This window comes from Barbus barbus, assembly GCF_936440315.1.
Source record: "Barbus barbus genome assembly, chromosome: 21".
Taxonomy (NCBI): Eukaryota; Metazoa; Chordata; class Actinopteri; order Cypriniformes; family Cyprinidae; genus Barbus; species Barbus barbus.
The window spans coordinates 29093352-29119084 of NC_136749.1; the positions used below are offsets into that span (position 1 = coordinate 29093352).

The following is a 25733-nucleotide window of genomic DNA, read 5'->3' on the forward strand; positions in this document are numbered from 1 at the left end:
TTCCAGATCCAGCCAGTCAAATGTGATGCAGCATGGATCTTGTAGAACGACGGTGACATTTGTCTTCCAAATAGCCGGCGTCCGTGAGCAGAATGACTGCTCGTGGCCTGGAATGAGCAATCGGGAGTTAATGCTAGCTTCGGCATGAGGCCTAGCGGCCAGGGCGCTGTCGAGAGCGTTTATCTTGAGGTCGGAGAATGAATTTATTCAGGGGAATGACTCTTGTTTTTTTTTGGAGTTGGAGCCGAACGCAAACAGAGCAGAATCCTAATGTCCGTGTTTATATTGCGGGATAGTAATCTGATTAGCTCTATTCTGTGCTGCTGATGTGATTCAGCGCCGCTCGCCTCAAATCAGCCAATCGCAATCTCAACATAAAGGGTAATTTCTGCTCTCCAAGAAGCATTTTCTTATTACCGTGTCTGATTTGATTGCCCTATTCAGTCGTTCAGATTCTCAGACATGCAGAAACGTGCTCGCTCGTTGGCGACTCTGATGGCAGCCGATGACAGAGTTGATTAACGTTTGGAGCGATCGGCTCTGCATCTTCAGCTCGTTAATGTGACTGCTGCTTTTTTTGAGGTGACTCAACACTTTGCTCAGCACCTGAGAGTGTTACGAGCACAAAAACAACCTGTGTCAGGTGCGCTTACCAGGCTGACTCAAATATGTGCTGAGCGTTTTTTCTAATGTTGCCATTAAGTCATGAACATGTTATTTCTGATGTTCTCTGAAGTTTTTGGTTATACATACATTAAGGGAACATTCCAGCTTAGAATTTTGCAAACTTTATGACAAGGGCATAGAATTTAGTAGAGATGCTATGACGTGTCCCTACCAATATCCAGCGACTACTAAATTGTCCCTAGCAATAATTTTGATCAAACAATTAAATGTGTATGTAACCATTACTATTGTAATTGCGGCCGCATCTGAAATAGCCTAGGTCATAGCACTGATATTACCTGAGAAGTTAAAGAAATACAGTAGAAAACTGCATGCTTTCGAGGACATGCATATAATGTGTGGCATAAGAACATTTGTGACCCTGCAGCACAAAAGCAGTCATAAGTAGCACAGGTATATTTGTAGCAATAACCAACAATACATTGTATGGGACAAAATTATCCATTTTTCTTTAATGCCAACAATCATTAGGGTATTAAGTAAAGATTATGTTCCATGAAGATATTTTGTAAATATCAAAACTTTTTTTTTGATTAGTAATATGCATCGCTAAGAACTTCATTGGGATCTTTTAAAGACGATTTTCTCAATATTTTGATTTGTTTGCACCCTCAGATTACAGATATTCAAATAGTTATATGATGTATAAATCTCAATAAAAAAAAAAAAAAAAGCACTTTATGACTGGTTTTGTGGTCCAGGGTAGCATATAAGAGCTGAAGTGTTTAAAACATACGAGCACAGTTCAGATGAATAATAAAGTTTACCCTCTTTAACTTTGTTGTTCTGCTGTTTTGTGTTCATCATCATCCCATTTGACTGATACAATCAGATGCAACAATAATTTCCATATAATAATAATATATGACTGGATGCTTTAAACATTCACTGTGTGTGTGTGTGTGTGTGTGTGTGTGTGTGTGTTCACTGCTGTGTGTGTGCACTTTGGATGGGTTAAATGCTGAGCACAAATTCACCATACTTGTCCGTATGTCACTTTCACTTTAATAGAGTGTTTTCACTAATTAACCAGTTACGTCACCTGAATGTTATCTTTGGAACTATTTTACTTTATTTGTAAACATCATACTTTTTTCGCTTATTTGTGTTAATGCCATAAAACTAGCGAGCTACGCCAGTACTAGTACTGACAGTGTCATGTAAATACGACCGAAGAAGTAAAAAGCAGAGGAACAGATAGAACAGAGTCATTTACTCTGGAACCGCTCCGATTGATTCAAACTTCGATCATTCAGTTTGAGCGATTCACTAGCAAAAACCAGATCAAAAGAGCCATTCATTTTCAAAAATGTTTTAATGTTTTGCGGTCGTGTTGTTTTATAAGTGCCCAGCATCAGTGTGAGCAGAGCTCTCTCTCCCTCTCTCTTTCTCTTTCTCTGTTGTGTGAAGCATCTGTCCTCAGATCTCTTTGATTGTCTGAGATGTGTGTGAGGTGAACACAGCAGACATGAGGGCCCTCTTCCTCTCCGCTGGTCTCCAGGTCAAATCCTGCACAGCAGAACAAATGAAGACACATTAATGAAGTCCTGCAGGCTGTGGATGGATTCTGTCATTGTCTGCATCAGGCTTCAGTTCCTCCTCTTTCTTCTCCTCTACAGCTGGAGCTTGTTGCTATGGAAGCTCTGTTGGATTCAAAGCAAATAAAGCTCCTCGGTTTGCTCTCAGAGCTCCTCGTCACCTCACTGCTCCTGTCGTCCTAAAATTAGATTCGAAGAATCAGCTCGCTTTCAGTTCATGGGAATTGAAATGACAGGAAAATAAATAGAAATGTAATTCAGAGAAATGCATTCTGGGAAATATAGTGTTCTTCAGCTCTGGAAAAAAAGTTAATTTATTAAATATGATGAATATATAAACTAAGCTATATGTTTATATAGGTGGCAGTTTGAACATTCAAATTTTAATCTGTATATTCTGCATCCTGTTTGCTACCTCTATTCAAATTCAATTCACCTGAAATTTCAATTCAGTTCTGAAAAGCACACAATTTGCGTAGTTTTGAATGGACTTTTACATAACACACAAAAAAATAGTTAAAGTTAAGATAAAATGTTAAATTATGTATCTTTTATTTTAGTATTATTTATATACTATTATGGTATGATTTTTTTAATATTTAATTATTTATCCAAGTAACATTTTATTTTTTTATTCATTGTTTTGTTAATATATAAATTAGGTTTTTTAGTTTTCATTATAGTTTAAGTTTGAGATTTGATGTGCTTTTGTTATTTTAATATTTCTATGCTATTATGGTGTTTATTAACATATGGTAATTTAATTTATTAATGTATAATTTAGTTTTTTTAGTTTTCATTATAGTTTAAGTTTGAGATTTTATGTGCTTGTATCATTTTCGGTAGGTTTTGTTATTTTAATTATATTCATATACTATTATGGTGTTTATTAACATTTTGATAATTTATTAATATATAATTTAGTTTCTTAAAGTTTTCTTTATAATTTTAGTTTGTTTATATATTTTATGTGTTTTTGTTATTTTCCTTAGGTTTTGTTATTTAAGTGTTATTTATATTCTATTATTCCATTTAGTACTATTGAATAATTTAATTAATTTTTATGTAATTTTAGTTTAAGACTTTTAAGACATTTTAGACATTTTGATGTGCTTTTTGCATTTGTCATTATTTTATATATATATTATTTTTTTTTTTTTTTTTTTTTACAATATATACCTTTATTTAATATACATTTTTATAAAAAATTTATTTTAGTTTCAGTAATTTTAGTACTTCAACTTTTCAGTTTTTTATCCATGTAACTGTCTAACTTCACAGTATCTGTAGGGAAATCGATGCACATCTCCAGCGCGCTCCTATGGGACGTCCCGCACAGCTTGTCTGAATGAGTGACAGTAACTGAGGGGGCGGAGCTTAGTGAAAGACCAATTAGTCTGGAATATTTCTTGCTTCTGATTCCTGGAGTTCATTCGCTCAGTCTCCAGGAGCGGATGACAGGCGTCATGCCCGTTTCTGCATGGACACGCTTGACATTTTCAGAGATTTGATTCTAAATGTGCATTTGACATTATTGCTTCTCTAACCATAGAGCGGAAATGATATTCCACGGGAAGATACGCATCCTTTGAAGAGGCAAAATAAGAGAGTGCATAATTAGCGTGTTCTTTGAGCTCTTGAATGAAGACTTCCTCACTGAGAGTCATCTGAGAAGAGAGAGAGCAGAAACTGATGGGGTTTCCCTCGGTACAGTTCATGCATCTGGAGCAGATGTTCATGATGTTTACAAAGCAACTCAGTGAAAGTGTGTTCAGAGATGTCTCTGTGGTCACAGATTTGGCTTGGCAGAGTAAATAATTGGTTTTATTGGTGGTGCACCTATTGGGAAATCTGAAATCGATATTGATATTTTAACACTTTCCCTCAGTTTAACTGCCACTGCTTATGTTACTTCAAGTATAATCAGTTATGCATTTGTATTTACTTTTTAATTCATTCATTACATCCATTTGCAGCAATAGGTAGAATAACAGTAATGGCCTGATTTTAGACCATTCACAATTTAGCATTGTGACCAGGGTTATCTTAGGTAACTAACTAACCTACAAACAAACAAACACGCACACATACACACTCACACACGTGAAATTAATTAAAATATAAAAATCATAAAATAGACATAATAAAATCTGTCAAAGCAGCATTTCTAATTTTCACTCAATCTAATAAAATAAAACTGAAACAAAATTATTTAAAACGATAGACATATCTAAAAAAATAAATAAGTGTACCACATTACACATTTTCTGTCACAAGTACACATTTCCTCAAAGTAGGCTTAATTTTTTATGCAAAAATATAATTTGTAAATAATGTAATTTGGCTTGGACACGATTCTCGACAGAAAATGTGATTCATACTAAAAAAAAAAAAAGCTGTCAATAACATAAACCTAAGGGTTGATATTGAGCAGTGGATCAGAAAGTTCCTCAATCTGAGTCAGATTTGAATAAGTGTTTATTGACTAAGTGAAGCCCAAAAGCAGCTTCCAGCAAACCTTTGCAGCTCGCATCAGTTTTACAAACACTAAAGTTTAACAACCAAACAACAGCTCTGATGGCAGAGCCGTGAGTAAATCACACCGCAGGCGGCGAAGGCCCCTGGCGATAAATAAATGTGTGTTCAAAATCCCACCTCAGTGTTTCTTCCAGACTTCTATTTATTTCTTAATAGTTCAATTAGTCTTCCAGATTGCAGTTTAATGAATTTCAATTTGATCTTGATGAAGTTGAATCTGATCTTCAGTTGTCTGTCGCCGCAGCAGAATCCCCTCGACGGCTGAAGTGTGAACAGACTGTCCAATGTGGCTGTCGCAGGTTTGTTTGCTTGTGAATTTAATTAACTCACCATTACACGTCGGAGATTAGGTAGCAAATGAAGTCAGATGCATCATAGGCTCCATTTAAACTGAAAGGAACAGTTCACCCAAAAATGAAAATTAGCTGTAAACGTGCTCACCCGCAGGCCGTCCAAGATGTAGATGAGTTTGTTTCTTCATCAGATTTGGAGAAATGGAGCATTGCATCAGTGTCTCATCAATGGATGCTCTGCAGTGAATGGGTGCCGTCAGAATGAGAGTCCAAACAGCTGATAAAAACATCACAATAATCCACACCACTCCAGTCCATCAGTTAACATCTGGAGAAGACAAAAGCTGAAACAAATCCATCAATAATATGTTTTTAACTTTAAACCATCACTTCTGGTCAAAATACGAGTCCATAATCCATTACAAAACTGCCTCCAGTGAAAAAGTTGTCAGGTTTGAATCAGGATAGAAATCTGCACAGATCAAGCAGCATTTAGAAGCCCAAACAGTCCAAAACAGCTCTAAACAAATATTTGTGTCAACTTTGATGTACAATATGGATGTACTGACAGCATCTAAAACATTATGTATTTACAGCAAAAAAAAAAAAAAAAAAAAAAAAAAAAAACGTTAAATATTTAGATTTTTTTTTATAGTTGCACTTACATACATTTTAGACTCCCAAACATAAATGTAACCATTTTTTAGAGAATATATAAAAATGTATTTATAAAAGGTAATGGATAGAAACATCCAAGCCTTTAATAACAATTTTATAAAGCAATATAGCAATAAAAATATATTTTGAGCCGCTAATCCCACTCTTGCCTTTAAACATAAACATAATATAACAAACGTACAGTATAAAAAACATGACAGACAGACAAGTGTAATCACAATAATTTATTGCAAAAACAGTAAAAAATAAATAAATACAAAAAAAAAAATATATATATACTGGAGTGGTGTAGATTACTTGTGTATTGTGATTTTTTTTTTTTCTCATTCTGACGGCACCCATTCACTGCAGAGATTCACTGCTACATTTCTCCAAATCTGATGAAGAAACAAACTCATCTACATCTTTGATGGACTGAAGGTGAGCACTTTTAGCAAATTTTCACTTTTGTGTGAACTATTCCTTTAAGGTCCCTGATGAGTAAAGAATGATCTTTCATAAATCGGTAACATTGTGTTCTGATAAATATCAGATTAAATATCAAGCATGAGTGTTTCACAAGGTCAAATGCTCTTCTTCATTCTCAGGTCAGATATTCTGTGTTTTTGATGCACATTTTTTCACCAGACTTGTGCCTTTCCAGAATCAATGTATTAATAATTCATGCTATAGTCGGATAGGTGCTTCTGCGGGCTGGGAATAATTTCTTGTAATAGTGGGAATACATGATTGATGAAGGTGACCTGAAACTAAAAGATATGAATATACAGAATCATCTGGCCCACGCCTGCTCGAGGCTTGACTTCAAGGTGAGGGAAAAATCGATACTGGAGAAGAGGAGAGGGAAACGTGTAAATCATGGAAGTTGAGTTGAGAGAGTTTGTGCATGACTGGGTCTGATTGCACAGGCAACACATCTGAGCTTTGCTCTTTGAGGAAAACAAGCCAGAAATACTGATGACTCAACTATGAGATGGATATTCAGAGTTTTGTCTAATAACATATAGAATATGTCAGCCTGGTCTCACAGGTGAAATTTATTGTTACAAAACATACATCTTTTGTTCATTTGGAGAGACGCTGAAACATGCTGACAACATCTAAAATGTAAACATTATTACATATTTACAGCTAAAGAAAATATTTACAAATCCTTTACTATTTCATATAGTTGCACTTTTGCCATTTTATAGATACATGTAAGACTCCCAAACCAAAATCTGTTTTATAGAGAATATAAAAATAATAATAATAATAAAGCAATGGACAGAAATGTGTAGGCCTTCAATGAAAATTTTGAAAACAATATAGCATAAAAAATTATGAATCAATCTATAAAATTTATAAATTAATTTATAAAATCAATGGACTGAAATATTTAGGCCTCCAATGACAAATTTAATAACAATATAGCATCTAAGTAAATAAATAATAAAATATGTATTTTGTAAAAATATGTATTTTTTATTCCTTCATTTGTTTATGTACTGGCTGTATATAGTGGCTAATCCCACTCCAACCTCTAAACCTAGTATTTTGAATGATTTCTTACAGTTGTTTCATATTTAGTGCAATCGCAATCATTTATTTATTGCAAAAAATGTAAAAAAAAAAAAAAACTATTATGACGACTCGAAATATTAATGCCATGATTTCAATATGTACAGTGGCATGCGAAAGTTTGGGAACCCCTTGCAGAATCTGTGAAAATGTGGATAATTTTACCAAAATAAGAGAGATCATACAAAATGCATGTTATTTTTTATTTAGTACTGTCCTGAGTAAGATATTTTCCATAAAAGATGTTTACATATAGTCCACAAGACAAAAAAATAGCTGAAATTATTAAAATAACCACATTCAAAAGTTTGGGAACCCTTGGTTCTTAATACTGTGTGTGGTTACCTGGATGATCTACGACTGTTTTTTTTGTTTTGTGATGGTTGTTCATGAGTCCCTTGTTTGTTCTGAACAGTTCAACTGAGAGCTGTTCTTCAGAAAAATCCTCCAGGTCCTGCAGAATCTTCAGTTTTCCAGCATCTTTTGCATATTTTAACCCTTTCCAGCAGTAACTGTATGATTTTGAGATCCACCTTTTCGCACTGAGGATGATTGAGGGACTCAAACACAACAATTAAAAAAGGTTCAAACATTCACTGATGCTCCAGAAGAAAACACGATGCATTAAGAGCCGGGGGGTGAAAACTTTTGAACAGGATGATGTCCAAATTTTTCTTATTTTGTTGAAATATCATATTTTTCCATTTAGTACTGCCCTTCTGACGTGACAGAAGATACTTGCATGTTTCCTGGAAGACAAATGAAGTACAATTTACCTTGATCTTCAAATTCAAAAAGTTTTCACCCCCGGCTCTTAATGCATCGTGTTTCTTTCAGGAACATCAGTGAATGTTTGAACCTTTTTTTAATATTTCCCAAACTTTTGAATGTGGTTATTTTAATAATTTCAGCTATTTTTTTGTCTTGTGGACTATATGTAAACATCTTTTATGGAAAATATCTTACTCAGGACAGTACTAAATAAAAAATAACATGCATTTTGTATGATCTCTCTTATTTTGGTAAAATTAACCACATTTTCACAGATTCTGCAAGGGGTTCCCAAACTTTCGATCCCCACTGTATTTAAGGATTTGTACATTGAGTTTAAAGTTGCTCAAACGTAAATAATTTAATTATTAGTTGCTGTCGGTACATTAATAGTGTACGTTTCATTTTGGTAAAAATACACACACAATATTTATTCATCCTTTGTGTTTAATAGAATTGTAGTCCATTCCCTCATAAAAATGTAAATGTACAGTCTTGTTTTTTTATTCCTTATTTTCAGATGTGTTGTTTTAAGTCATAGTTTGTAATGTGATTGGTTTCAGAGCAGGTTGCTTTGGTTCAGGATTTGAGCTTCTGTGAAGAAAACGAATGAAAGTTGAGGCTGCTGAACAAGTGCTCAGTCTCTGCTGTGCTCTGTTGTGTAAAATAAAATCAAGTCCTGCACCATTTTTCCTGTTGGCATGTTTTCTATTGAAAGGGGAAGTTGGGACACACTCAGAAAAGGTTGAGCGGCCTACAGCGGAAAGCCTAGAATCGCTGCTGGTAATGACTTTCTCTTGCGCTCGCTGTTGTATTGACAGGTGAGCGTAATGCAGAGAGAGAGATGGCGAGGAGGGCGATCAGCTGTAATTGGCTCTAATTACTCTGGTGGGTCTGTCTTAATTATGAACCTTGTCTTTTAATTTGCCAGGAAGCATTTAAGTGGATGGCCTTGAAACATGTCCAGAGGAGATTTATTGTTGCTCATATTGAATTGTTCAGGACCAAAGAGACCATTGTTTTGAAAATGTTTATCTATTTTGGAAGAAATAAATTGAATAAAAGAAGTAAATACTATATGTATATATATATGTGTATGTGTGTGTGTGTGTGTGTATATATGTATGATTCATTTCAGCAAGTGCATTATTCTCACTTCCCACCACTGCAGTGTTTGATTTAGTTTGCACGGTTTCACTTTAAAAGCACTACACAGTCCAACAACACGAAATGTTCTTCTCAAAGTAGCCTCTTGATACCCTCAACATAATGGATCCATGTGTGTTCCAACTCTATCTAAATAAATGAGAGTCTCTGAAGATCTCCAGGCTGTCAGTGAGGAATGAGCTCCTTAAAGTGAAGGTGACCTGAAAGTGATGGGAATTAGCCTCCGAAGAACAGCCAAATGAGAGTATCACTCATGCTGTCTGTGTCCTGGAGCCACTGAAGAAGTTGAACCCATAAGAATGAAGACACATGTGAAATCTTAAGAGTGATTCACACATGAAGCCATTTGTTTTTAAAGAGAACTGGTGTTTCCAGTGATGTGAAGGAGTTCGCATGATGTTCCCATGATACAGTACCTTATTTTATTGCTTTAATCCAGCCATTTACTGTACTGTATGTTCGAATCAGAAACTAATTCCAAAGAAGAACAGGAAGAGCAAATTTGTTAAGCTAGACACACAACAGTAAAACAATTGCACATCAATTTGTGCTGAGAAATGACTCCCGAAAGATCTAGTCATTTCAAGTCATTATTGTGTTAAATGAGAAATGCATTGAATAGACGTTACAAAAAAGTAGCTTTAAAACAACAGAATTTATTATACGTAAACCTTTGAGCTTGCATTTAGGATTGCATAAATAATAGTAGAGCATGGCGCTAGCAACGCCAAGGTCATGGGTTCGATTCCCAGGGAAAGCAAGAGCTGATAAAATGTAAAAACTGTAACTTGAATGCAATGTAAGTCGCTTTGGATAAAAGCATCTGCTAAATGCAAAAATGTAAATATGAAACTGAAATAAGTGAGTCATTCATTCAAACGGCTGTTTCTATCAGAAAAGAAGCAGGTGATTCATTATGAGTGAGTCACTGAATCATTGACTCTAATCATCTTCATCCACTAACAAAACAGCAGACACACAACAGTTTTGCTGTGGCTTTGTTTGGAACTGTTTTTGTTGACAAAATAGTGCAAAACATACAATACTGACAATACTGTGTTTAAAAATGTAACACCGTATTAACTTCTTGTTCACTGAACTGTTAAAATGAAATTTCACATTTGCATTGGTGCAGATATTCAAGAAAAAAAACTGCACTTTTGTTTGTGTGATACTGCTAAACTGTAACATAGTATAAATAAAAGCCAAAAAAAACATACAGGGGCATGTTTGCCCTCATATCTTGAATTTTAGAGTTATATAACCAGTGTTGGGGGAGGTTGCATTTTTTATTTTTTTATTTCTTAAGTAATGTGTTGTTTTATTTTTGCGTTAAAAGCAATGCATTAATTTTCTTGCTACTTGAAAAAGTAATCTGATTACTTAACTCGGATTACCTGTAATGCATTACACTGTATATAACTACATTTTAATAGGCCACATCATGCATTCAGTCGTCCTGCATCATGCTCATCAGCAACTGTATCAACATAAGATGACATACATATGTGGGTGGGACGGGCATGTTAAAGGCATTCATTTTAACACGTTACTTTTGAGCTATTTATATTTGACGGGATTGGTTAAATGTGCATTTTTGCAACTGTTTTTGGTGCACTGCAGTTTTAAGGAGAAAATGCTCAGCACTGGTTTCAACTGATGAATTTGTGCATGGTTTGACTTTAAGCATATTAAAAACACCAGACAAGCATGTAAGCATGATCAAAAACTTGATTGTCACCACACTTTAACAGTGTGTGATGTCATGCACAGCTGCATTTTGAATACAAACACGTTTCTCTCCATAATCCTCATTTTCTTAGTGCAAAGAGAGCTGAATGCAAGCGACATCTTATTATAATGACATTTTATTTTTACTTCCAGCATGACTCAGTCAAGCTCGGGCCAGTTCCACATCCCACTGATAACATTATGACTCCCAGCAGTCAGACACCAGCTACAACCAACAAAACCACGATCCCCCGACCTCCAGAGAGAGAACGTCTTGGTTGGAAAGAGACCTGATGTCTACTCTATAATTGGTCAATTTTGATGATCACTGAGGGCTAATTACGGCTAATCGCTGTCTTTAATCACAGCCCAGTTTGTGTGGATCACTCTTACTCATTTAAGCATGTTTTTGCTGGACAGTTAGTGTCGCCACATGATAAGTGATGACAGGAGCAGTAGAACTAACACATCCGTCAACGTTTGCCAACACCTGCCTGACAGTTTAGCAGGAATCAAGATGCACTTGGTTCACTATTATTCACTCATACACTAGTGCAGTGATACTAAAGTGCTTAAGTTGCACATGAATGTAAGACTGTCCTCTGTCTAAAACCTAAATACTGCCTACTATTTAAAAAAAATAGTAAGGGAAAAACAGTATGTATTATTCCACAGTAAGTGTTGATGTTAAAACTAAATATATAGTAAATATAGACTAATTTGAGTTAATGTATATTTAGTTTCTTGCGAACAGATTTTGTCTACGCACAGATCCTCTCGTGGCTAATCATATTAGCACATTCCCGCATCGCCTCTCTTCCAAACCAAACCGGGCAGCACGGTGTCTAAATCTGTTCCTTACCAGCATGTGAGGTACAGAGCAGCACAACAGTGCTGTGTCTCTGGAGCGCTATAGGAGCTTTCAGCGTGTTGTATTTTTAGCCGCAGTAATTTTATTCATTATCTCAGTGTGCTCCATTTTTGTGCTACTAACAATAGCATCTCTACAGCAGTCTTCCTTGTGCGCCGCCTGCCAAACGTGCAGGAATTAAAATGCTAATTTGGTGCCATTAGTTTGACAGTGCAGCCATTACCCATGACCACACCACAGCCCAGAGGTCCGGCGGTTACAATAACACTATGCACCTGATTGAAACCACCCGGCTATTATGGAGTGCAGAAGTGAAGGGTAATGGACAGGTTAAAGCAAAGTCTGGCTGATCTTTCAGTTTTTCCAAAAAAATCCTGTCGCTGTGAGGAAAAAAGACAAAAAGAAAAATTCCGTAACACATTCATTTTAATATGAAACACCAGAATGTTGTTCAAAAAACCGTTCACCCAAAAATGAAAATTAGCGGTAAATGTAGACCCTCTGAGGCCATCCAAGATGTAGATGAGTTTGTTTCTTCATTAGATTTGGAGAAATGTAGCATTGCATCACTGTCTCACCAATGGATGCTCTGCAGTGAATGGGTGCCGTCAGTCCAAACAGCTGATAAAAACATCACAATAATCCACAAGTAATCCACAGCACTCCAGTCCAGCAATTAACATCTTGAGAAGACAAAAGCTGAAACAAATCCATCATCGAGAAAATACCAGTCCATAATCCATAATAACATGCACTTCTTCCAGTGAAAAAGTGGTCTGGTCTGAATCAGGAGAGAAATCTGCACAGATCAAGCAGCCAACAAGCCAAAACGGCTCTAAACAAATATGTGGCTGGATTTTTATGTGAGAGACAACAGGAGATGGACCTTTTCACTGGAGGAAGCGTTATTATGGATTTTGGCCAGAAGTGACCGCTTAGAGTTAAAGATGTCTTAATTATGAATGTTTCTTATAAACACACAGCTTTTGTCTTCTCAAGATGTTAACTGATGGACTGGAGTGGTGTGGATTACTTGTGGATTATTGTGATGTTTTTAATCAGCTGTTTGGACTCTCATTCTGACGGCACCCATTCACTGCAGAGCATCCATTGCCGAGTAAGTCATGCAATGCTACATTTCTCCAAATCTGATGAAGAAACAAACTATCTACAGTACATTATGGATGACCTGAGGATGACTACATCATTTTTTTTTTTTTTTTTAAGTGCCATTTAATTGAATCACTCTATATAATACTGCAATGTTACAGAAAGTTGAGTGAGAGCCGTTCAATAATTGTGTTTTTACAATGGAAAGACACTCACATTCACAAACATATTTACCCAAATACCTGCTTAAGCGTTGTAGCTTGGGATTTGTCTGATTTCTTACAGGATAATCCTTTTAAACCCTCTCTTAATTCATGGTTGTTTAGCGTGCTTTCCTCAAACATGTTCAGTTTTGCCGCTGTGAATTGTTCAGCAACTGATTTAAGACGGAAATACTCTCTGTGTGAGTTGGGATTACTTTAATTTGGCTCGCAGTGAAGGCTTGTGTGTTTTGGATAGTCCTTTCTCTTGGTCTGACACGTTGCTCTGAAGCAGGCTGTGATAGATGACTGCTGTCGTTCTGCTGTGACACTAATCGAGCTGGAAGCCTCTTTAGATCAGATGCGAGTGTGATTTAAGTGTGCTGTTGATCAGAGCATCAATGAATGGATTGAGGAGGTGAATTAGACTCTATGGTTCTCTGCTATAATTCTCTTATCATCTACTCCAGAGATTCTGCTTCCTTCCTGTAAGTGGCTGCAAGTCAATAAGGACTCTTGTCACCTCACCTCCTTGCAAACTCAAGTGATCGTAATTATGCTGACACATTATGAGCCTCTCCTGGCCTTTAGCTCCTCTTATCTTAATAGTCTGTATTATAGGACACTACATAACAAAAACAACATTTTTCATGCTGTTTTTGTTTATGTATACATGCATAAGCCAAGATGTATATAATTGTATTTGGTATAGTTGTGGTTTTACATTTTTATGGAAACATATTTAAACACTGAAATAATGGCAGACCAATCAAAAATTGTTTATTTTCTTTTATTTTTGTTTTACTTGAACAGTAATGAACATGACTGAATAACTTTAATACGTTAAAGGTAAATATAAAACATCAAAAGTAATAATTTGCATTAGCAACTCAGCAGTTGATTAATTAAATGGTGTGGGGAGATTTTCGAAACACCGCCCAAATGTTTACTCAAAGAAAGAGGGTGTAACTATTATTCTGGCTGTAGTATTGTTGCTGCGGCCGGCGCCATGTCCTGGAGACGCTGTGTTTCGTTGTGAAAGCGAAACTACTTTGTTTGGGCTTCCAAAAGAGGACACAACTAGAAATCAGTGGTTAAGTTGTATTTACAAAACTGTGTAATGTCTACGCAGCGCGATGCAATGCGACGAGTAAAAAGACAGTATAAGTCATTATAATCGGTAATTATGTCCGCACTGAATGCAACAAATGCCTCGTTTATAATGGTTTTAATTGTTTTTGAGTCATCGTGCCGGGACACGGCATCACAATACGGTAAGGGGCGTAACATTTCCGTGTCACGCTTGAGGTATTTGCCCAATCACAACGCACTGGATAGCTGGCCAATCAGAGCATGCCTCGCTTCTCAGAATGATGAGCTTTGTAAAAATCGGCGTGTTTCAGAAAGGAGGGGCATAGAGGAGCAACAGTAATGTACAGTATGTGGAAAATAATGTTTTTTGAACCTTAAACTGCATAAACACACTGCATTACACCAAATACACAATTATGTTCTTTTTAGCAATGTCATATGACCCCTTTAACCACCTTGATGAATCAGTTTCATTCAGTGAAGGATTCGTCAGACTAATTCAAATCAGTAATGTTAATGATAATGATTCACTAAAAGAATTAAATCCCGTTGTTCCAGACATCCAGTCTGTAATTACAATTATTTACATTTTACTAAGCTACGCTAGAAAAAAATAAAAACTTGTATCTTTTAGACAGACAACATTTAAAGTAGTAATAGCATTTCAGTAGAGTCAAATGTTGATGATTCAGAAACCGCTTTAGTTTCATTCAGTGAAGGATTCTTCAGACTATTTCAAACATCAAATTAAAATCATTCACTAAAAGAACCGGTTCAAGTGAGAAATGCTGGGTTGTTTCAACATTTGACAGACAACATTTACAGTAGTAATAATTGGTATTTCAGTGAGTCAGATGTTGATTCAGTAATTACAGTGTTTTATATTTTATGAACTTTCAGTAGCCAATAAAGAAAGAAATCGAGTTATTTGAAGTTCATTGAAGGATTCGTCAGACAGATTCACACCAGTGAAAATGATTCATTTAAAAAACCTGCTCAACTGAGTCATTTAATGTGAATCGGACTACATGGATAGCACTGGTGTGTTTGTTTTGTCGTGTTTGTCGTGAGGACTGGACAACTCAAATTTATACTAGATCTTTTTATCTTATGAGTTCAGAGTCAGACTGCAAACTATCATTCATAACTCAGGTAAATATGGTTTCTTTTGCCTGCGCTCGAGATTTAGCGCCTCAGAAAATACTGGCCTAATCACCAAAGTATGGATATTTTTTTTGTTATGAAAACTTATGAAATTGATAAGTTTTACAGAATGTCAAATCTGCTCTTTTCAGTACAAGACAGTAATACTGTTACAGGAGCCTGTAAAAATATATAAAAACACCATGAAAGTAGTTCACATGTCTTGTGTGCTGTATTATTAGTCTTTTGAAGTCAAAAATGTACTTTTATGGTGTCCTTTTTCGAACCTGCTTATTTTATGAAAATATTGCATACACGTTCTGACAAGTTCTTGTGTTTCCATAGAAGGATATTGTTGTTTCATTTTTGGGGGATGAACTGTACCTTTAAGTAATGTCAGACTTGTACCTTAAATTTGATCTGATTAACTTAAAATGCAATCATTTTGAGATTTGATTTGATTTGCTTTCCTATGCAATGGGAAAAACAATTCAGAGTGGTCTTGCTGAGAAAATGTTGCACAATTGCTATTATTCACACGCTCTTCATAAATCAATAGCCTCCTTTGACTTCCAGCAGCGGGAAACATTGTCTAAAAGTGCTTAATAGCGGTCTGCCCTCTCGGCGCTGGCCGCTGAGATCTTGGCAGTTTCCCCGCAGCAGGAAAGCACTGCGGCGTTGAATACGAGTCACTGAGCGATACGGCCAGAGGTCACGGCCGCATGGATTCCAGAAAATACTCTTTGACATGTGAATGTACTTTAAAGAGGTCATGAATTTTTATTATTTAATTTTTTCTGAAGGACCGTTTATTGTGGCAAAACAGGAATAGGTTGGTTTTCCCTGACTATTTTCTATACTATTTCTGACCCTTAGAAATGGAGTTTTTGAAAAAATATTGAGCCCTAAATTTCGGATTGATGTATTTGAGTTGCATGTAAAATCTCCTTCCATTTGTGATGCATATTTGTCAGTCATGCATAAATGCAACAGGTAAGATTGATAATTGAAATTTGATTCCTCATAATGTGGCCCCTTTAAAATACACTTTTTTTTTTTATTTATTTTTTTTTATTTAGTTGTTTTCCTCTAATATGAACTAGCAAAGGTTCTCAACAACGATTTGGGTAAACACAGCCTTGAAGTATGAACATGACCTTGCTAGATCACCATACAGCATGTTGGAAAGTGCTTTCCTCAATTATTAATCTCATTTGTAATGTTTCTATGACACAAAGAGGAGTTTCTTAATTTTGTTTGTTTCCTGCAGAATGGAGAGGCGTCTCTGTTCGAGGTGAACATCCGTTACGTTGGCGGACTTCTCTCTGCGTACTACCTGACGGGAGCTGAGGTAAGATTCAATCTCATCTGCTCTTCTCGCTTTATTTTGACTCGTTTTAATGTAATTAGTTGGAACAGGAGTTCATGTTTAATCATAAGAGTTACAGCGAGATCACGTATGCGTGGTTCATCTGAAACGGGCCAAGTTTTGAAACCCGAGGCCATCATATTACAGTTGAAAATAAAATAAAGGCGACACTCAGAGTCGTGAGTCAGCCTAATGGACATTGATTTTCAGTCAGAATTAGTCAAAGAGGAAGACAGATGCTCTGTGTTTCCTGAGACCATCCATCTGTGTTTATAGATCCGTGTCAGATGTAGACTCACGTGCTACATATGCACATCAGATGAGTCATTTTGATGTTTCATTGAGCATTGAGATGCTCAGTATAGACATATTTGTTTGAGAGATGGGAGCATATAGTAAGAATACAATTGTAAAATGTGATATTCTCCATAATTTTTATTAGATATTTATTTTTAAACAAGTACTGATGCCGTTCATCTGTATGTTCAATAACAGATATGCAGAACCGATATTTATTTATTGGTTTACTTGTTTTTGTTTAATTTCATTTTCATATCACAACAATAAAAACATAGCATTGTTTAATTAAAACAACTGAAGCAGCAGCAGCATTAATACAAAAGGCGAAATAAATTGACGACAGTCTAATGTTTTTAAATGGAGAACATGAATAAATGTGAAATAAAAAGAAAACAGAAGTTTTTGTAGTTCCTCTTTGGATAAAAGCGTCTGCTAAATGCATAAATCTAAAAATGTCAAGGGAGACTATCAAATTTGCATAAATGTAATCATTAGTTGAAAATATTGGTAAAATATCTGAAAAACTGATTATCGGTTGATCTCTAATTCTGAGTCACTTTGAGCTTTTTTCAGATTTCTAGTCATATAGTTACTGTATTTTTACTCCAAACTGTTGCCAATATATAATTGAACGGTTGGCTGTCATAAACCCTTGTTATTGGGAAAATTAACTCAATAAAATTTGACAGACTTTGAAAGTTTATTCAAACATTATATAACCGAGACATCAATAACAATAAAAATGTAATGCATGTATATAATGCAAATATGGTACTTAAAATGGTACTAAAATGTTCTTCTCTAGAATTGACATCTTCCTGTAGTATTTTCTTCTTGAATTGACTCTTTTTAAATAGTTTTTATGGTTTATATTAACATTTATTTTATATTTTGTGGTAAATTTATTGGTAAATAATTGAGTGAAACTTAAGCACATTCAAGCTGATTATTTCATATAGTATGACCAGACAGTCTGTATTTAATTTTTGTTCCATTTCATCTTCGTATCTCAATAAAAACATAGCATTTTTATAACAACAACTGCAGCAGCAACAATAATATGAACAATAGGCAAAACAAATTTACAAAGTCTAATGTTCTCAAATGGAGTAATATAAAAGTTCAGGGAGACCACCTTTGCAAGTTATCATTAGTTGAAAATATCTGTAAAAATATCGGATAAACCGATTATCGGTTGATCTCAGCTTTCTTTAGCTGAATTGAATTAGCTCGGGTTCTTTTTTCTTTCTTTTTTGTGGTTTACATTTACATTTATTCCAATTTTTGGTAAAGTGAGAGTTGCCTGGATAGACTATAACTTCAGCACATCTGAGCAGATAGTTTGTATGTAATTTAGCGGTTACGTTCATCTCTGATGGTTGAGGACATAAACAGGATCTGGTTATGATGTGTCTGCTTTAGCTCTGCACTTCATTGAAAGTGTGCATGAGTTTCTGCCTGCATCTCTCACTGTCAATGGAGTTTGTTGTCCACGTCTCTGATAAATCTCTCAGGAGAGCTCAGCAGTCTGCAGTGATCTATCCCTGCATTCATGTACGCTGGGAATCCATCATGCATGTGTGTTCAGGATGTAGCTTTATCTCATCCGTCTCCTTCCCTGAGTTTCCGGGGGGTTACGCCCCATGCAGATAAGGGCGGGTGATTGGAAAACCCACTTTTGCGAAATGGCCACGGTGTTGAGGTGTGCATAAATCACACCGACAGCATGAGGTAGGAGCTTTCAGGGAAACATCACAGGGCTCCGGTTGCAGCTCACAGCAGGATTTACAGCTGCAGAGCTCCATTTCTTCAAAGGAAAGAGCTGCTCTTGTTGCGATAACCGATAAAATCACTTTCTCTCTCTAGGCTAAACATCATGACATAACCGTCGCTATCGTCTCAGTCATGGATGTTAGTTGTCCTTGACTCTAAAACACTTCAGTCTTCCTGGGACTTCTGTAATAATATACACATTCTACTAATGTTTTGTATTTGAATGTCCAAAGCTTAACTATTTTTTTAAGGATGCATGTTGCATTTTTTTATTATTATTTATCAGTATATATATTATTGATGTATATCAAAAATGTGTTAAAACAACTAAAAATCAAGATTTAAAATGAAATTAAGTTTCTTAATTCTTCATTTGTTTATTATCTCTTAACAACGACCATTTTTATTTAAGAACCAGTGTTCATATGATCTTGGACAACCTGAATATATCGTATAAGGGAATTTTAAAGGGGTCATCGGATGCAAAATTCACTTTACAAGTTGTTTGAACTTAAATGTGTGTTGGAAGTGTGTGTACACACCCATCCTATAATGATAAAAATCATCTACAGAAGAAGTGAGTATAAGGGTTTTTATGAATCTTTGCAAATCGCCTTTCCTAATAATGTGCTAGTTAGCCAGTTTCGCGGCTGAAGTTTAGTATGCTCCATACCTAGATGCCTCATTATGTACTGTTTCTATGGGCCGTTATACATAAGCCATCTGCCATTTTTGGAACGGTCTGCGAATCTTTGAGCGCATTGACTGTGCGTCTACAACAGCAAGTTATACGCTTGTATATCTTTGAATTGATTATTATGGTGAATGCGAGATGGCTGACGCGTCAACATATCTGAAGCGGTTGAATAGGGAATCTACACATATCTGTGGTCTGCTCGTCACTCCACGGAAGAGAGGGGCGGAGTCAGCAGAGCTCTCTAGCATTTAAAGCATGGACTAAAAAACAGCATGCTGAAAATAGAGCTGTTTTTGACAGGGTAAAGGTGTTTTTTTACACTATCATTGAGAACTTTTAACCAAAGTATGTTATAGACTTTTCATTAAGACCCTAAAGAATCATATCAACTTCCGATGACCCCTTTAAAAGTGTGATGTCTAGACATTGAAAAGTCAGGGAAGAAAATAAAATTTCAAGTTTTCTTTCTTTTTTTTAGAATTAATGTAATTTCTATATTTATTTTGTCAAGCTATAAAGTATTTTAGAGTAGAAATTTTGGGGTAAAAATATGATAAAATATAATTATATTAAAAAAAAGAAAAAAATTCCTTTTAATTTTTTTTAAATAAATTAATTTTAGCGTTATTTATTTCTATATTTTAAAAAAAAAAATTTCGTTTGTAGTAATTTCTTTATTTTATTTATTTATTTTTTGTTTTTAGTGTTTTTATTATTAATTTATATATTATGATTTTTCATTAAAATACTATAGAATTGTATAATTCTTCAATTGTAAATTAAAGTATAAAATTAATTGTTGCAGTAGCCATTGACATCCATCTGCCTCATGTGAACAATACATTTTCCATTTTATTTAATTTTTAAAGGTCATTTTGGGAAAACTGCAAATGTTTGAGATAAACAGTCCATCAAACGTTTTATTGTCATTATTAATATAACAAAACGTAATGTTATCATTTGTTATCACTTTTAAATGTATGTACATTTTGTGAATGGATAAACAGTGTAATGTTCATCCCATTATTCAGTCTTCATATTAATGTCTCTACATTAGCGTTCATTACACACTCGGCTGCTCAGTAAAGGTAACCTAAATCGTGTTTTCTTCATATGATGTACTTTACATCAAGCGAGATTCATTTGAAGGTTCACCTCATATGTATCATGCATCTATATGACTGTAAAAACCAGTGAATTTATGCAAACTACTCAAAAACGACAGACTGGGCTGTAATTTTCCACTCTTTAAATTGTCCCTACACACCATGGCTGCAGATGAATGTCATCAGTCAGCTGTATCGCCCTCGTTAGTATGAAACTGAAGGGCGTTATATTACTTCTGCACTTGTGCTAATTTACTGTAAGATCCCGCAGATATGCCAGGTGACCCGAATGAAGTAAAACTGCCATTTTCATTCATCAGTCGCTTGGCTTGATGCACATCTATGCGTAATTGACCCAGTAGTGTAGAACAGATTGTATTGTTATAATTAGTAACTGGCATAGACTAATGATCTATTGTTTGTGTTTTTGCATGTTTATGTCAGTGCCCACCCAGTACAAAATATTATTATTTTCTTTATCAGTATTTTTGTCTAAAAACAATTTAACACCCTTAAAACAAGATAAATGTTCTGGAAAAATTATATTGCATAAGCTATTTGTTGATTTTTATTTTTTTTTTAAATTTAAGCAAATTTTAAGCCATTTTAAGCAAGAGTTTCCAAGTGAAATATGTCGGACACAATGGATGCAGTATTTGTATTAATGCTAAATTTGTTAAAACAAATACAAATAAAATGAAATAATTAAATGAAAATATTTTTCTATTAAAATAAAACGATCTACATTGTAAAAAAAAATATATATATATATATATATATTTAAAGTTTCAAAGTAAAATGTAAAATTTCAGTTTCCGTACTTTAATGTTTTTTTTTTTAATTTAACGTTAGCCTACATACTTTTAATTGCAAGTCTGTATTAATGGTAAAGTTTGTTAAATGTTTTTTTCACTTCATTGTAGATAAAGATTTAAAACAAAGATTGAATATATTTTACAAGAAAATATTTTAGTGCTGCTACTTCAAAATTTCATATTTAATTTAATATTACGTGCTATTTTTGTAACTATTAAATTTAATAGCAATTGTTGTGAAATAAATTTTTTTCAGTGCAAGTTGCATGTATTAATACTGCAATATTGTACAATTCTAATAAAATATATACTGATTCATTATAGAGCAGCTTCATAATTTGAATAAAAACATAAACAATCGTATTAAATTGTACACATTGCCATCTTGCTCTGACGAGTTGAATTTTATAAATATGACACTCCCAACTTTCCAGGAGGACTTGAATGCAACATAATGTTGCACCAGCTTCATGTTTTGATGATTTAGCTCTTCGATTCTAGCTCAACAGCTAGGAGGTTAGCGCCATCCTCGTCTATATGCTATTTATGTGAGCGATTAGATTATTAAAGCCTGTCCTCTCTGCACCTGCAATATCTTGAAATATTCTGCATATAACCATTACGTCAAAAGCCTATAGCCTATTTCTCTGAGGAAGAACCTGAAGATCAAATCACTGCTGACGGAAGGGTAATACGGCTTGCGTCTCTTCGTCATTCCTTCACCTCTGTCAGCCCGTGGGATCCGTCTTTACATAAATGTGTTATCAGTCGAGCTGCAGCGATCATATCAAACCATTCAGGACATCCAATTGACCTGAATAAACATCATTCACGGTTGATTCTCCTGCATTATTGATACAGTCATTAAATTCACACATACCTGTTCAATTTAGCCTTGTCTTTCTTTCCTTCTGCTTTATTTACATTTCCCTGTTGGTATAACTGCATGTCAACCTGCATTTATTTCCAACCTCCTGCCAGTGTAATCCAGAAACCCTGCCAGAATGCATTTAAAAAGGCCTGCAGTTCTCATGCATGCATGTTTTTTTTTTCCTCTACTATATTTCACAAAATCATTTTTTTGTAAAATCATGGAAGCAGATCACTATAATCACCCCAAAACACCAACTGGATATTCAGAATGAGCTCAATTTAATCTCTGGATGTAATTTGGAGATGGAGCATGTGATACGGTGTGTCATATTCAGACCGTTCTGAGGAAAAATGGCTGCTAACAAGATCTGTGACTCTTGAGTTTAACCTGGCTGGTAGGAAATGACAGAAAAAGAAGTCATTGCTCTCTGACAGGTGGAACGAAACCTCTGAACATATATATATATATATTAGGGCCGGGACTTTAACGCGTTAATTTAGATTAATTAATTACACAAAAATAACGCGTTAAATTTTTTTAACGCATTTTAATCGCACTTATTTTTGCACCGCAGAACATTTCTCACTGGATGCGTTTCGGCGGACCGATTATACTGGAGCACCTACTAGCGTTCAGAACGGACTTGCGTTCTCGTGGAGACCGGTCTTGCCAGGCTTCCTTGGAAGAACGAACTCGGAAGGACGCGAGAACACAGAACGCACATGAGAATTGAGATGTACTGCATTCCTGCTTAACTGACCGCAAAGTGACGGGAGTCTGGCGATCAGTGCGCTGGATCTGATGCTAGCCGACAGCTCGCCGCTCCCGTGTGTTGTGACAGCTGTCACCAAAGAGGTTCACCAACAGACTCATGCTTAGACAGGAAGATGTTGAGGATGTCCATCATCTTTATTTAATCTGTTCTTCTATTTAAATCAGCGGTTAACTCATAGTGGGTACATTGACTATTATGCTTCTCAGCATAAGAAACGGCCAATGAACAATAAATATTACAAAATGTCATAACTTATTAAAACATTTCATACTATTATAGATGTTACTTTCATATAATTGTATTGTTTTATTTTACAGCGTTATATGTTTTACTGTTAAGATTCATTTTAATATGCCAATAAAAATGCAGACTTTCTCCGGGTCTTATAACTTTATTAAAATTAACCAAAACAAAACGATAAATGTTTACTTTCAACTTGAAGAGCCGTTAAGTATTTGTGAGAGCGACTTTAAAGCTTACAGGCTTCCGTACACCGGCCACCCACAGCGTTTTCTGGGATTTCTAACGGCTCGATTCTCTCAAGTCTGCACTCGATGCATCCTCAGTTTCAAGAACATATCCGGGCCCTTTCATGCATCCTCTGTACTTGCGTTCTTGAGAATTGGAACTGAACTTCGACGGTTAATGATGACGTAGAACGAGAACACAAGGACGCAAGATCGCTGAAGAACGCATATTGAGAAACAGCCAAAAACAAACCACAGTGAACATGGACAAAGAAGCTGATGAGACCGCTTTGGTTGGCCCTGTGGATGGGAAATTTAAAAATCCATATAAAAAAAACGTACTTCTCACTGTTCTCAGGTCAAATATTTATATGCGATTAAAATGCGATTAATTTCGATTAATTAATTACAAAGCCTCTAATTAATTAGATTAATTTTTTTAATCGAGTCCCGGCCCTAATATATATATATATATATATATATATATATATATGCATGCAGGTGCATCTCAAAAAATTTGAATATCATGAAAAAGTTCATTTTTTTCTTGTAACTTATTTCAAAAAGTGAAGCTTTCATATATGTTAGATTTATTACATGTAAAGTATTCTCAAGCTTGCAGTCATCCCTGTTGCTTGTGCACCTTTTCCTACCCAATACCTTCCTTCCAGTCAACTTTGCATTTAATATGCTTTGATACAGCACTCTGTAAACAGCTACACCTTTCAGTAATGACCCTCTGTGACTTACCCTCTTTGTGGAGGGTGTCAATGTTCATCTTCTGGATCATTGCCAAGTCAGCAGTCTTCTCCATTATTGTGGTTTCAAAGAACAAGAGATACCCAGAATTTATACTGTAGGGATGGTCATTAATTGAAACTCAAATATAAATATTCCAATATTTTGAGATACTGGATTTATTACTTTCATGAGGTGTAAGCTCTAATCATCAAAATTAAAACCAAAACTTTTTAAATGTTTTACTTTACATGTAATGAATCTAAAATATATGAAAGATTAACTTTTTGAAATAAGTTTCAAGAAAAAATGAACTTTTTCACGATATTCTAATTTTTTGAGATGCACCTGTGTGTGTGTGTGTGTGTGTATATATATATTTAATTTTTAATGCAAATTTATTATCAGTGGTAATCAAAGGCATAAAACAAGTAATTTCATTAATCTTTTAAACAGTAACTAAATGAAGATTTAACAACTCGTTTTGTTTTTTGGCAGACAAGTGCTGCAGAACAAAGGTTTTACTGTTAAAATTAGGTTATATATTCACAGACATTGGTCCATATTGGCACTAATTCTGATTTATTCATCCGAAAGTTGCCAAATTCCATGACATTTTGCGTTCCATCCACATTTTCCACATTGCCAAAATTATAGGGCCCAACATTTAGATGAACATTTTTGGGTGAACTATTCCTTCAAGTAGTAAGGTATGAGATGTTGTGCTGTAATTTAATCACAGCTAATGGAAGTTGTCGTCATCTTTATCCATCTGCATTGGAAGGATGCTAATTTCAGGCATACAGAGAGTCAAAGGATTCCAGATTAGACTTCTACTGTCCATCTCTCATTATTATAAAGACGGTCATAAGACGTTCGATCACCTCTGCAGAAAATGCTGTTTATGGGCTAAAGGCCATTGCTTTAAACAATGAGAGCGCTATCGATCCCAGAAGCCTGCGCTTGCAATCAATGCTTTCCCAGAAAGTTGAGCCTTCCTTCCGCAGAAGCGAGTTTGATGTTGATTTGTGGGTCCGGGCCGAAGGCGAGGCGCTCGGTCACCACTGCCCGTAAAATTCACGACAGCTGCGGGATCCAGGGTTATGAGCTGTTTGTCCTCTACTGAACTTCCAGTCCGTTTTGTGGGGCTGCATCCCGATTCACATTCACTACTAACCGTACTATATAGTATGCAAGAATTACAATCACAGTTATTGAAAACATATTCATGAAAACTTATTCTGCAGGGGCACAGATGGTATACTATATATATATTGGACAAATATTGAGATGCGTCTGTGAGTGTGAATTTTTTTAATATGAATTTAGATATTGTAAGACAATGGATCATCTATCTAGAAAGGAAGAATACATTGAATATAAATAACACAGCAGCTGCTACACTTGGTTTACTCTTTTTTTTATTCCAAGTTAAAACAA

The 25733-nt window shown here is 35.2% G+C and overlaps 1 protein-coding gene across 2 annotated transcripts in view; it reads left to right on the plus strand.

Moving 5' to 3' along the window:
• The window catches only part of LOC306887709 (mannosyl-oligosaccharide 1,2-alpha-mannosidase IA-like), a 215316-nt gene that overhangs the window by 137981 nt on the left and 51602 nt on the right, over window positions 1-25733 (plus strand). For both annotated transcript variants that reach the window (XM_079445677.1, XM_079445676.1), the window contains exon 4: window positions 16650-16730. In XM_079445677.1, the coding sequence (XP_079301803.1) occupies window positions 16650-16730 (81 nt within the window). The remainder of the gene's footprint in view (window positions 1-16649; window positions 16731-25733) is intronic.